Genomic DNA, 13,050 nt, shown 5'->3' with positions numbered 1-13,050 from the left:
GAGGTTCCACTGTATTTTTTCCTGCCTCCCAAGAGCAGGAATTCCACTGGAATGGATTAATGGCATTTCAATTAATTTAAATGAGGAAAATTGATTTGATATATGGGCAAATTGAGTTACGAGCTAGGCCATGGAACAGATTAAACTCATAAGTCAAGGTTCCACTGTATTGTGCTTTTTTATTCTTTCTGCATGATAAATGTCTTTCAGTTGTGGTGATGTGGTATCTTACAGGTATATTGTCATAGATGGTAAGCACAAACAGTTTAAAGTCTTTATTAGACAGGTTATTGCTCTTGTTGTGTACAAAAGATGTAGTTTCATTTACCAAGGAACTGTTGTCCTTTCATTTTTAACCTTTTAATTTACTTTTTAATTTTGTTGTTTGAATGTATGTTACTCTGGGCCTTTTGTCATTTGTGTGACCCAGGAGTATGTGACCCCTTGGTAATTGTGTGACCTGGAAGCACAGGAGTCCTTGCTAATTGCTCTAAGAGTTCAAGTTTGTGTCATCCAGGTGGTACCTGGCTGACACAGGCTCAAGTCCACATGACAAACATGGTTACATAATTTGTAACATTCATGAAAGTATGAAATCATGGTTTGTGTTACCTTGGTGAGCATGGGCCCTGGGAGAACTGTGGATAGCAGAGGCCTGTGCGTGGGTAGAGGAGTGAGCCTCTGGGACACCTGCAGGCACCCTTGCCCAGGCTGGGGTCATAGTAGAACTCCTGAGTCTCTCCACAAGGGCCCTGGAAGATAGAGTAGGCTATAATCACTGATTTCTCTGTATTTAACATGCCTCATATAACCCCTAGCACACAAAAATTGAACACCAAACAGTAAAATTCTCAGAAAATCTGTAAAAAACTGGTTCTTCACATATTAACAGAAATTTTATTTAATTTTAGAGGAAATATGACAAATTCTTTCCAGTGTAAAAAGTAGGAAAATATTGTTGTGGTAGCATTAGAACGCAGTTATATTTCATGAAGTTCTAAACCAGTGTGTGGGCATTAAGAACAAGGAATGGTGGAGGCTTGATCCTTTGTTCATTAATTGCATCTTGCAATCTGACCAGTCAAACTGTTGATGGAGAACCTGGCAGCATGAAGAACAGTGGCTTCATTTAGTGGTGTTCACAGTAACAATACCAATATAACTGGTACTACTAGTGATCATCTTTCCCTACGGCCCACTCTCAGACTAGGCCTTCTTAATGACTTTTTTGGGCAGTAAGCCTGTTACTGCTCACTGCATGCAGTCATCACAGCTCAGCTGGTCAGGAGTTTAAGAGAGTTATCAAACTTCCTCTTAATTTACTGTTTCTACCTGAGTACACAGTTCTGAGGCCAATTTTTTGGCATAAAAAGTAGAGGACAGATTGGCCTGAAGGGCCAGAATAATGTATCAGATACCAACATGTGTAATATAAGACACGTGTAGTCTTTTTTCGTTAATGGTAGGATATGAGTGGAGCATGTCTTAAGTGCCACTATGCTCATTCTCCCTAGTATATTTCAAAGAGTCATGATTTATTTGTGGCCAGTTAATGTTTGCTGCAGAAACTGAACTTGTTGATTTGTATTGACTTGCTTGTGCCTGGTGGTAATAGTGATGGTAGTGACAGTGACACTAATGCTGAGGGATGCAGTAATAGTAGTGATGATGACAGTAAAAATGAGGGAAAGTAACAGTGATGATGAGTGTTGGTGATTGATGAAAACAGTGAGAGAAAGTGATAATGAAGATGGTGTAATGGTAGTGTCAGTGAATGCTTCTTAAAGACTGACCTGTGTTGTTAATGAATACTTGTTAAAGACTGACCTGTGTAAATATTCTGTGACAAGAGTTGTCTCTGGGCCAGTATAGCAGCTGCCAGGACTTCCTGGCACAGGGGTTGAGGGTGGTGTTGACCCAGCGTGGTGGGATCACTGCTCCATCACTGCCCCACCCTCGTCGCCACAACGCCCAAGCCCACACCCATGCCCACACCCACCACCACCACCCATGCCCACCCCTCATCTTCCCACCTCCACGCCCACTCCTTACAACACCATCGTCTTCATGTCTGAGGAAAAAACATTTTTAGCTTTAGTAATGTGTCTTGTTAAATATGTACAGTATTATTGTTGTGGTGAAACGTCATTATAAATAATACATGAAAAAGGGAATTGTTCATGAAAAGGTTAAAACAAATAATGTGAATAAACACCAGTATGGACCAGGACTCGAACCATGGTCCTAGCAGTAGCAAGCCCAACACTACCACTGCACCATGAAGCTTATAATAGAAAGATTTTTACAAAACACTCATGTGATTTGCTTGTGAGCAGCACCAACAACCCTGCTGTCTCCTCCCACAGCCTGAGTAGTGGCTTTCACGCTACACTACATATATTTTCATGCATCTCTAAACCAGTCTGAGCACTCATCTATTTGCCTGTTTATTCACTGACAGTCATTTATATGGCTTATTTTGAGTTGATGGATGATACGGCTTTGAGGGGTATGCCTCTTGAAGGGAGGCTCCATGGCGTGGTGAAGAGGCTCTTGGTCTGAGGAATTGGTCTCCTTCCTCAGACCGAACCTAATTACCCCCCAATGCCCCCTTCCCTATCCCATTCTCCCCACCCTCCCCACCCTCCCCACCCTCCCTTTTTCCTTTCCTCCTCCTCCTCCCCGTCCCTCCCTTATTCCCTTCCTCTTTTTGGCCTGTGGGGTTCTTCCCACTGGCATGCTGGTGCTGGTTCCTAGGTAGGGGTAAGGGTACCGGGGTCCTTCCCATTCCGTTGAGGTTCTTGGCGGTGGCGTAGTTTGCCGTGAAATCTGGATCGCCTGGGCATGTCCCGATCCCTCTCTGGTATCCTGGGGGGTGGCTTTGGATATCTTTTGGGCGACGGGTGTATCTCTGGAAGCCGCCTTTTGGATTCCAGGGGTGGTGGTCGAAGGAGGTATGCTTTGTGGCAGATATCCGGCTGCCCTCTCTTTTGGCCACCGAGGCAGCTCGGCAGATGTGAGGTTGCTATCCCGGACTGCTGGTTTACTGGCATGAAGGGTAGGGTATGGCACGGGTTCCATGCTGCATCTGCGCTACTTGCGGTGCTGAGGTCCTCTTGGGCACGGAGGGAGATTTCCGGCCCTTTCATTCCTCCTAGGAACTATTCCTCCTCGCTCCCCCCTTTTTTATTCTTTTTTTTTATTTTCCTCTTTTTTTTTCTTAAAAACTAAGAAGTAACCTAACCATAGAGATCCCAATCCATGAACCTACTTTCCCTGGGCCCCTTCTTGATACCGCACCCCATTCTGACCCTGCCTTGTTTTTTGACCACTCTTCGGACACTCCTGATGCCCCTGTACCTCTTGCTGGTGCTGTTTCCTCACTCCTTCGATTTGTCTGACCTCTGCTCTCCTTTGACTGTGCTTCCGGCCTCTCCCTCTACGGTGTGGCAATTTTCGAATCGCCAGCCCGTTCCACGTCGGACCAACTCCGGTCCCACTCCTAAACGCCAACAACAATTACCTGATGATGATACTTCACCACCTTCTCGTTCTTCTCTGAAAAGATCGACACGTCATACACTCCCTTTCCACGCTCAGTTTCAGAATGCACAATGGACTAAATTCTTTACTTTACGACCGACTTCCTCTATTGCCTATCTTTCTCTACCATGTTGGTAGAGATATTTCCTTTCATGCTCTTAAGAGTGGTACGTACATCATCACAGTCCAGAATGCTACCCAAGCTCATGATCTTTCTCTTCTTTCACACATCGATACTATTCCTATCACTATCAAAAAACATCATTCCCTCAATTCTTGTAGTGGTACTGTCATTCTGCCCCATACCATAGTCCAACAGAATTTCCAGACATGTGGCAATGACATTCTTGAACAGCTGGAACTCCAGGATCTCCCAATTCTCAAGGTAGACACTTATGTCCTTCCTGCTCGTGGGCGGAGACGATACCCTTGCAACGTGGCTTGTTTAACTTTTGACAGCCGTGAACTTCCATCCTCTATTTATGTAGCAGGACATTGGTTACAAGTTTGAAAGGTGATCCCTACACTGTAACAGTGTAGAAATTGCTGGCGATTTGGCCATCCAGTGAAATATTGCAGATCTATAGCCGAATGCCCAGTCTGTGGTGCCGATGACCATTCTAATACGTCTTGCAGTCGACCTCCCTCTTACTCCCTCGTACTCTCACCGTTGCTAGGTCTACTTAAATGAGCAGGAAATTCGTTGCCTCAAAGAGGCAGAAGGTCTCCCTTATTCTATGGCAGTTTCTCATCTCCGCCTCCAAGGGAGACTACCCCGTGTTTCTTATTCTCATGTTTCAAAACGTCCCCCCACTTCTGGGGTTCTATCTTCTGCAGCCTCCTCTGTGGTTGCCCCTCCCATAGTCACTCCTGTATCTAATTCTTTTGCTGTCCTGGGCTCAGACGTCTCTACTTCAACATCTCAGTCTGTTCTCGCTTCTTTGTGTTCTCCCTCACAAGCCCTGGTATCGACAAGACCTCATACGACACCTCCTCCCAGTCGTCCCTCTACTTCTCAGAAGTCCAAAAAATCTCCTTTAACCCCTCCTTCCCTTCTTCCACCTCCTCATTTTACCTTCCCAGTCTCTGTACCTGGGTCTTCCCCTCTCACTGGCTCTGTTACAAGTGTGGAGGTTCACCCTCCTCCTCGTACTGTGCCTTTCTCCCCTGTCCCCTCCCAAGTTTCTTCCTCTTCTACCACCTCCTAGGTTTCTGCCTCTTCTGTCCCCTCCCACACTTCTTCTCCAGTTCCCTCCACCCTTTTGCTCCCCCCCCACCTTGGTACAGTCCATTACAGTTCCAATCTTTATTCGTCCTCCTCCTTCCATCTCCAATATTGTCTCCCATATGACGTCTTTGAACTCTGAAACACTTGAAGCAATCTCTGAATATATTGCAGGGACCAAACCATCAATGGACACTGATCCATCCTCTGTTCCTTCTCTTTCTTCTCCTTCATCTGTGCAACTCCTTTCTTCACAGCGCACCATTCCTTCGCTGCTTGAACGTTTTCCTCTGCCACCACATGTGGACTTTTCTAACCCCTCAAGTCCGTAGGTACTCTTACCTGCAGATTTCTAGTATCTTTATCGTTGCCAATCATGGCCTATTTACAGTGGAATATACACGGCCTCAGGGGTAATCGGGGTGAGCTTCAAATGTTGTTCTCCCAGTTTCCCCTGTTGGTGTTTGCTTACAAGAATCAAAATTACACTCTGCTGTTATCTATCCCATCTCAGGCTATATTTTATTGTATTCTTCAGATCCTTTTCCTGATGGGACCTTTAATGAAAGTGCCCTTCTTCTACTCACTGATATTCCGTACCATCAGCTATTTGTTCGTACTTCGCTGCATTACACAGCAGCCCGTATCCACTTGCATAGGTGGTATACACTCTGTTCTTTGTATATCTCTCCTTCTCGGGCATTATCTATCCCAGATATTGCCTTTCTTGTTTCGTCATTACTGCCACCACTTCTGTTACTTGGCGATTTTAATGCCCATCATTTGCTCTGGGGGGTCTCACTGTGATTCCCGTGGCATTCAGTTAGAGGCTTTTCTTGCTTCCCACCCCCTCCATGTTTTAAATACAGGTACTTGCACCCATTTTGATCCTCATACTCGTACTCTCTTTTGCATCGATCTCTCAGTCTGCTCTTCCTCCACCGCACTAGACTTCACCTGGTCTGTTCTCCCGGATTTACATGACAGCAATCATTTTTCAATCATTCTTACTTTCCCTTCATATTCATCACCTCTTCGTAACCCACACTGGCAATTTGATCAGGCAAATTGGAACCTTTACTCACAACTAACTGCTTTTAGTGAGGTTCCTTCTTTGTCCTCCATTGATGAGCTTTTACACCCCTTCTCGTCCTCAGTTTTAACCGCAGCTTCTCATTATATACCCTAAACCTCGGACAGGCATTCTCAGAAATGCGTGCCTTGGTGGTCTCCTGCTTGTGCTCGTGCAGTATGTTTGAAATGCGCTGCGTGGGGCAGGTACCAGTACAATAGAACCACTGAGAGACTTCTTGATTTTAAGCAGAAGCGTGCGATCGCTCGCCATGTCATCCGTGATGCTAAACGCACTTGCTGGCGAGATTATGTCTCCACTATCACCTCTGCTTCCTCTATGAGTGCAGTGTGGAAAAAGTACGGAAACTGAGTGGTAAATATTCTCCTGGCCCGGCTCCTGTTCTGCGGGTTGTCGGTGTTGATATAGCAAACCCTCTAGATGTTGCCATTGAAATGGGCAGTCATCTGGTCCACATTTCTCTGGGGCTCCATCTCTGCCCCTCGTTTCTTCCCTCAAAGTCTGCAAGAGAGTTAGCACCCTTGGACTTTTCTTCTCTCAGAGAAGAACAGTATAATGTGCCTTTTACACTTCAGGAACTGGAGGCAACACTCTCAGCTTGCTGATCATCGACAGCTGGGCCCGACGACATTCATATTTGTATGTTACGACATTTACATCAGTCAGCCCTTGCAGTCCTCTTATGCCTTTTCAATCTTATTTGGTCACAAGGAGTTCTTCCACAGCTGTGGAAATCTGCCATTGTTCTCCCTTTTCGCAAGCCGGGTACTACGGGACATGAAGCCTCCCACTATCGTCCCATCGCTCTTACCAGTGCAGTTTGCAAAGTGATGGAACGTCTGGTAAATAGATGTTTATTGTGGTATTTAGAGAAACGCAACAGTCTCTCCACTTGTCAATATGGCTTTCGTAAGGGCCGTTCTACCATTAAGTCCTTACTATGCTTGGATACGTATGTTCGTAATGCCTTTGCAAGTAACCACTCAGGTATTGCCATATTTTTTGACCTTGAGAAGGCATATGACACAACTTGGAGGTATAATATTTTGGCCCAAGCCCACTCCTTAGGCCTCCGAGGCAATTTACCATCCTTCCTTAAGAACTTTTTAACTGACATTTCCGTGTTCGGGTTAATAATGTGCTCTCCCCAGACTTTATCCAAGCTGAAGGTGTCCCCCAGGGATGTGTTCTGAGCACAACACTTTTTCTCCTTGCTATAAATGATTTGGCCTCTGTTCTTCCACCCAATATTTGGTCATCACTCTATGTTGATGACTTTGCTATTGCTTGTGCAGGCGCTGACTGTCACCTCATTACAGTTTCTCTCCAGCATGCTGTCAACCGTGTTTCCAATTGGGCCACCACTCATGGGTTTAAATTTTCCAGTACTAAAACTTGCCAAATTACTTTCACTAGACGTTTTGTCATCTCTGATCATCCATTGTACCTCTATGGCTCCCGTATCCCTGAACATGATACAGTCAGGTTTCTAGGCCTTCTCTTTGACCTTGGTTATCCTGGAAACCTCACATTACCTCTCTGAAGGCAACTTGTCACAGCCGGCTGAACCTTCTTAAAATCCTTGCTCATCTTTCATGGGGAGCTGATCGTTGAACTCTCCTTCGCCTACATTCCACTGTCATTTTATCGAAACTCAATTATGGTGACCAGATCTATTCAGTGGCCTCTCCTGCTACTCTCTCTAGCCTTAACCCCATCCATCACCAAGGATTATGTTTATGCCTTGGTGCTTTTCGCTCTTCCCCTGTTGAGAGCCTCTATGCAGAAGCGAACGTTTCATCCTTGTCTGATGGCCGTGGTGCCCACTGCCTTCGCTACTATGTATGCTCTCATGATCTCTGCAATCCTTCCATTTATAGAATGGTCACCGATATTAGTAGACATTCTTTATTTGTTCGCCGCCCTTGTTTGCTCCATCCCTTCTCTCTTCACCTACATTCGCTCTTGTCTTCTCTTCAGTTACCACCTTTCTATGTTCATGTAGCATCTCACTTTTCCCTACCCCCCTGGGAAGTTCCAGCTGTTCGAGTCTGTTCTTTCTCACTCGCTTGCTCGAAAGCCCAACTGCCTATGGTAGCTTCTCGCCCTCTTTTTCTTGACCACTTCCGCTCTCATTCTCATGCCATCGCAGTGTACACAGATGGCTCTAAGTCTCCTGATGGCATAGGATTCGCAGCAATATTTCCGGACAGCATTGTACAAGGGCATTTACTATCTTCGGCTAGCATTTTTACTGCTGAATTGTATGCCATTCTTGCAGCACTTATCTGTATTGCATCTATGCCTGTGTCATCATTTGTGGTTGTCTCAGACTCCCTTAGTGCTTTACAGGCTATACGAAAATTTGATACACCTCTTCCCCTAGTCCTCCGTATCCAACTTTGGCTACGCCGCATCTCTACCAAGCATAAAGATATTGTTTTTTGTTGGGTCCCTGGTCATGTTGACATACAGGGCAATGAACAGGCAGACACTGCTGCGCGGTCAGCAGTACATGACCTACCAGTTTCGTATAGAGGTGTTCCATTTACAGACTATTTTGCTGCAATAGCTACCCACCTTCACACCTGTTGGCAACAACATTGGTCTACTCTGCTCGGTAACAAACTTCAGTCTATTAAACCGAGTATAGGTTACTGGCCGTCTTCTTGTCACCATTGTCGAGGTTGGGAGACTACTCTCTCCCGTCTTTGCATTGGCCACACTTGTCTTACTCATGGGTATCTTATGGAGAGGCACCCTGTTCCTTTGTGAGAAGTGTCAGGTTCCAGTATCAGTTAGCCACATTCTGTTAGACTTCCCTCTCTATCAACGAGCACGCAAAATTTACCTCCAACGTCATCTACTACTCTTTCTTTACCTTCCCTTCTTGCTGATGGACCTTCCTTTAATCCTGACTCTCATTGACTTCTTGACAACGACTGATTTACTCCACAAACTCTGATGATGATAGCTTCTGCACTCCCCTCAGCCCTTTCTACCTCAATCTATTACTACCCTCTACCCCTTCACTGTCCACTGCCCCGCTGTTCTCCGTAACCTAATAATCATCCCTCTCCCTTTTGCCACCTGATACCCTCACTTCCTTCCTGCCCTGCAGTGCTGTATAGCCCTTGTGGTTTAGTGCTTTTTTTTATTATAATAATAATAATAATTTGAGGGGTATGAGGATAAATGTACAGTACCACAGAAGCTTCTAGGGCTGTGAGGAGTGTGTGTCACAGTTGTTGCTGCTGATACAAGCATTGTCTGTTTAAGGTCTTTTTGCTTTCTCATCAATTTACATGATCTTTTACTCTGTGTGTACGTACTGATCTGTATGTGGTTGCATGGGTCGAGTTCCAGCTCTTGGCCCCACCTCTTAGCAGATTCACTCCCTCCTAGTCTCCTAGACCGTAGCATACTTACTCTTAAAACTATGTATGGAGCCTGCCTCCACCACTTCCTCACTAAGTTCATTCCACTTTCCAACCACCCTGAGACTGAAAAAAATACTTCCTAACATCCCAGTGGCTCATCTGTCTATTTAACCTCTAGCTGTGTCCCAGAGTTCTCATTTCTCGACTCTCAAACATCCTGTCCAGGGGCTGTCTACCCTATCAGTTTCCCTGAGTATTTTTATAGTTATCTTGTCTCCCTGGTTCTTCTGTCCTCTGATGTTGCCAGACTCTCTTCCATTAGTCTCCACATAGCTCATGCTGTAATTAAAGAACAAGCCTAGTTGCATACTTCTGCACTTTCTTCAGTTTCTTAACATACTTTCTCAAGTGGGTGTTCCATGGTGGTGCTGTGTACTCCAAGATGGACCCCAAATGTGTTGTATAAAGTGCTCAGAATGACTTTATTGAGATTGCTGAAGGCCACTGTCGAATTTGTCGGATGAGTATTGGCCCCAGAGATTATTTGGGTGACATGAGCCTCTGGCGAAATGTTAGGCACTAGTATACTCACCCTTAGGTCATTCTCTTAAGAGAGATCTGCAATCTCTGTCCCACTAGTCCATATTCCGTGTTCAGTCTTCATAACCTTGTGTTTGCTGGGGTTGAATTCAAGCAACCACTTATCTGACCAACCCTGCAGTTTCTCCAGATTAATTCGCAGCCTCTACCCGTCTTCATCTGTTTTTATTCTCATCAGTTTTACATCATTAAACACGAATATATGTGACTCAGTCTCATGTGTGTGTGTGTGTGTGTGTGTGTGTGTGTGTGTGTGTGTGTGTGTGTGTGTGTGTGTGTATGTATGTATGTATGTATGTGTGTGTGTGTGTGTGTATGTGTGTTTGTACTCGCGTAATTGTAGTTTCAGGGGTCGATTCATCGCTCCTGGCCCCGCCTCTTCACTGGTCACTACTAAGTCCACTCTCTCCCTGCTCCATGAGCCTTATCATACCTCTTCTTAAAGCTATGTATAGATCCTGCCCCTACTACATCACTTTCCAAACTATTCCACTTCCTGAGAACTCTGTGACTGAAGAAATACTTCAAAAAATCGCCGTGACTCATCTGAGTCTTCAACTTCCAATTGTGATCCCTTGTTTCTGTGTCCCATCTCTGGAACATCTTGTCTCTGTCCACCTTGTCAATTACTCTCAGTATTTTATATGCTGTTATCATGTCTTCCCCTCTCTCTCCTGTCTTCCAGTGTCGTCAGGTCGATTTCCCTTAACCTCTCCTAGTCTCGTTGCAAACCTTTGCACTTTAATTTCTTGACGCGCTTGACCAGGTATGGGTTCCAAACTGGTGCTGCATACTCCAGTATGGGCCTGACATACACTGTGTACAGAATAATGAACGATTCCTTACTGAGGTGTGTTTGTGAGTGTGTGAATGTGAAAGTGTGAGAGTGAGAGAAAGAAAGCAAGAGAGAGAGAGAATGAATGAATGAAGGAGTTAGGTAGGGAGGGAGGGAGGGAAGGTGTGTAGGTACATCAAGATGGAGGGAGGAGGTTGATAGTGTGAGAGCTACTCTAGAAGGTTGAGGAGTGGGGGTGGGGGGGAGGAAGGTTGTGGGAATGAGGGTAAAGAACTTCAATCATGATACTAGAAAGTGTGTACTCTACTATTTGTACTCACACTTGTACTCTTGCGTGTGCTATTCACACTTATGTACTCTGCTATGGTTCCACATATGTACTCATCTACATGTACCACATGTATGTTACCTGTGCTCTTATTTATTAAGTGTAAGTTTATCTTCAGCTCTTGGGCCCCTCATTACTAACCCTAGTTCATGGAGATGAGACGAAGGATCGAGCCTGCACCATTTTTTGCACGGGCAAGGGACGAAGGAAACTTGCACGACTTTAGTGATCACTAACAACCTGATTAGTCAGAGATCTGAATGCACATACATAGCGGTTGGAGGATACTTCATACGAGTTTTAAGTGACTTTCTGAAATATAAAACTCCTTCCTTCCTAGGATCGAACTTGAGTCCTTTAATTGATAGCTGAAAGTGCCGCCACTAAGCTTTGAGAAGAGTCGGATTAAGATTTTGTAGGTCCCTGGGCTACAGGTACTGCGAGGACCCTTATAGGATCCACTTTTCAATATCTGTTAAAAATTAATCACACTAGTCAACAGTTTGTCAGGTACTTGATGTAATAACTTACTATAATTATGCAAATATCGCGAACAAGCGTTCTCTCTCCCTCGAGTACAGGCGTTCCCTGTGACTGTATTTGCTTGGACCTCCTCTTTTCTGACCCTTGTGGCTTAGCGCTTCTTTTTGATTATAATAATAATCCTCTTCTGCAACATTGCAAGCTCCTGATGATTGAAACACGAAAGGCCTAGGTCTTGGTTGTTTTTCGTGCTATAATTATAACTTACAGCAGTAACTGTGAACACTTTTCAGTTAATCTCTGGAGGCCCTCCAACTGGCGGAGGCCCCAGAGCTGCAGCCCCCAAGGGGGGCTGCAGCTCTGGGGCTGTTATGAGCCATTTCTCCAGTGTTGGGAGACACAGTTCTTTTCATGTGTTTTCTTAGGAACGAGATCAGTAACAAATTAGAGGTTAAAACGTTGTGTAGTTTTAAAAATAGGTTGGATAAATATATGAGTGGGTGTGGGTGGGTGTGAGTTGGACCTGACTAGCTTGTGCTACTAGGTCAGATGCCGTGCTCTTTCCTTAAGTGAATGTGACCTGATCTAACTACGTTAGGGCATTGGCTTAAGCCGGTAGGAGACTTGGACCTGCCTCGCATGGCCTAGTAGGCCTGCTGCAGTGTTCCTTCTTTCTTATATTATCTTTTTCCTGGAAACTTTTCGCCAGCCAGTGGCTTCTTCAGTCCAAAGCAGAGAACGGTGGAAGATGAGGAATTTGAGGTAATCAGTCCCTCAGCCTGGAGCCAATGTGTTCAGTCTATCAATCTTTAATTAATCTTCAGTTAAGATTGACGGATTGAACACATCGACTCTAGGCTGAGGGACTGATTTCCTCAAACTCATCTTCATATTCACCGCTCTCTGCATCGGACTGAACATACCACTGGCTGGCGAAACGTTTCCATAATAAAGATACCCAGATATTGCACAAGTGTCTCGGTTATTAACCTGTCGGTTTTCTAAACTCATACAAATTCTTTCTTATATACAACGTATATTAGCTACCCTTTCTGCCAAGCAGTGTTGCCCGGATAGTGACTCATACCCTACATGGTGTAACACTGGTACCACACCTCCAACATGACTCTCACCTTAACAAGTGACCCAGCAAGGTTTACCAAAACCAACTGTTTAGACAAGTACACAAACTGTGCAATTATTTTGTTTAGATAATAATGATGGAAGGAGAGCCGAGAAGCATGCTAGGAGTCACAGATCCTCTAGCTGCTACTCATATACTAGGGGAGAGATAAAGTTATTTTCATACAAGAAATCACTCTCCTCCCTTTCTGTCATCCTTGGCTCTGGCATATGCTCACCCGTCTCATCAGTCACTTGATACCATCGATGGTGCCAAGAGAGGGGGGAGGAGGGCATCAGTCCCATGTAAAAAATACGTCAGCCCCCTCCTAATAAAAACAGTAATAATAATAGCGCCGTTTCCAAATAAGTCTCGTAGTTTTCCCTTCAAATCAGATAGCCACCCTTACGCACTCTTTCCCCTAGGATAGAAATTCTGGCACCGCCCCTGCGTGACACGCCCTTAGATGATCCTTTTTT

The 13,050-nt window shown here is 45.0% G+C and overlaps 2 protein-coding genes across 7 annotated transcripts in view; one reads left to right on the top strand and one right to left on the bottom strand.

Annotated features, from left to right (window-relative positions):
- LOC128698719 (centrosomal protein of 135 kDa) overlaps positions 1–13,050 on the top strand; it is a 385,751-nt gene that overhangs the window by 204,147 nt on the left and 168,554 nt on the right. The gene's annotated exons all lie outside the window — the stretch shown is intronic.
- Positions 1–13,050, bottom strand: part of LOC128698802 (uncharacterized) — a 108,746-nt gene that overhangs the window by 12,358 nt on the left and 83,338 nt on the right. Inside the window, exons 2-3 of one of the 2 annotated variants that reach the window (XM_053791193.2) lie at positions 1,828–2,071; positions 613–752 (exon numbers count right to left, since the gene is read on the bottom strand). In XM_053791193.2, the coding sequence (XP_053647168.2) occupies positions 613–752; positions 1,828–2,025 (338 nt within the window). In that variant the 5' untranslated portion in view covers positions 2,026–2,071. Of the gene's footprint in view, positions 1–612; positions 753–1,827; positions 2,072–13,050 lie in introns of those variants that run through there. The other variant, XM_053791194.2, reaches the window with a different exon arrangement.

Source organism: Cherax quadricarinatus, chromosome 59, assembly GCF_038502225.1.
Source record: "Cherax quadricarinatus isolate ZL_2023a chromosome 59, ASM3850222v1, whole genome shotgun sequence".
Classification (NCBI taxonomy): domain Eukaryota; kingdom Metazoa; phylum Arthropoda; class Malacostraca; order Decapoda; family Parastacidae; genus Cherax; species Cherax quadricarinatus.
The sequence above is the reverse complement of the archived record's forward strand: the minus strand, read 5'-3'. Positions and strand labels throughout refer to the sequence as shown.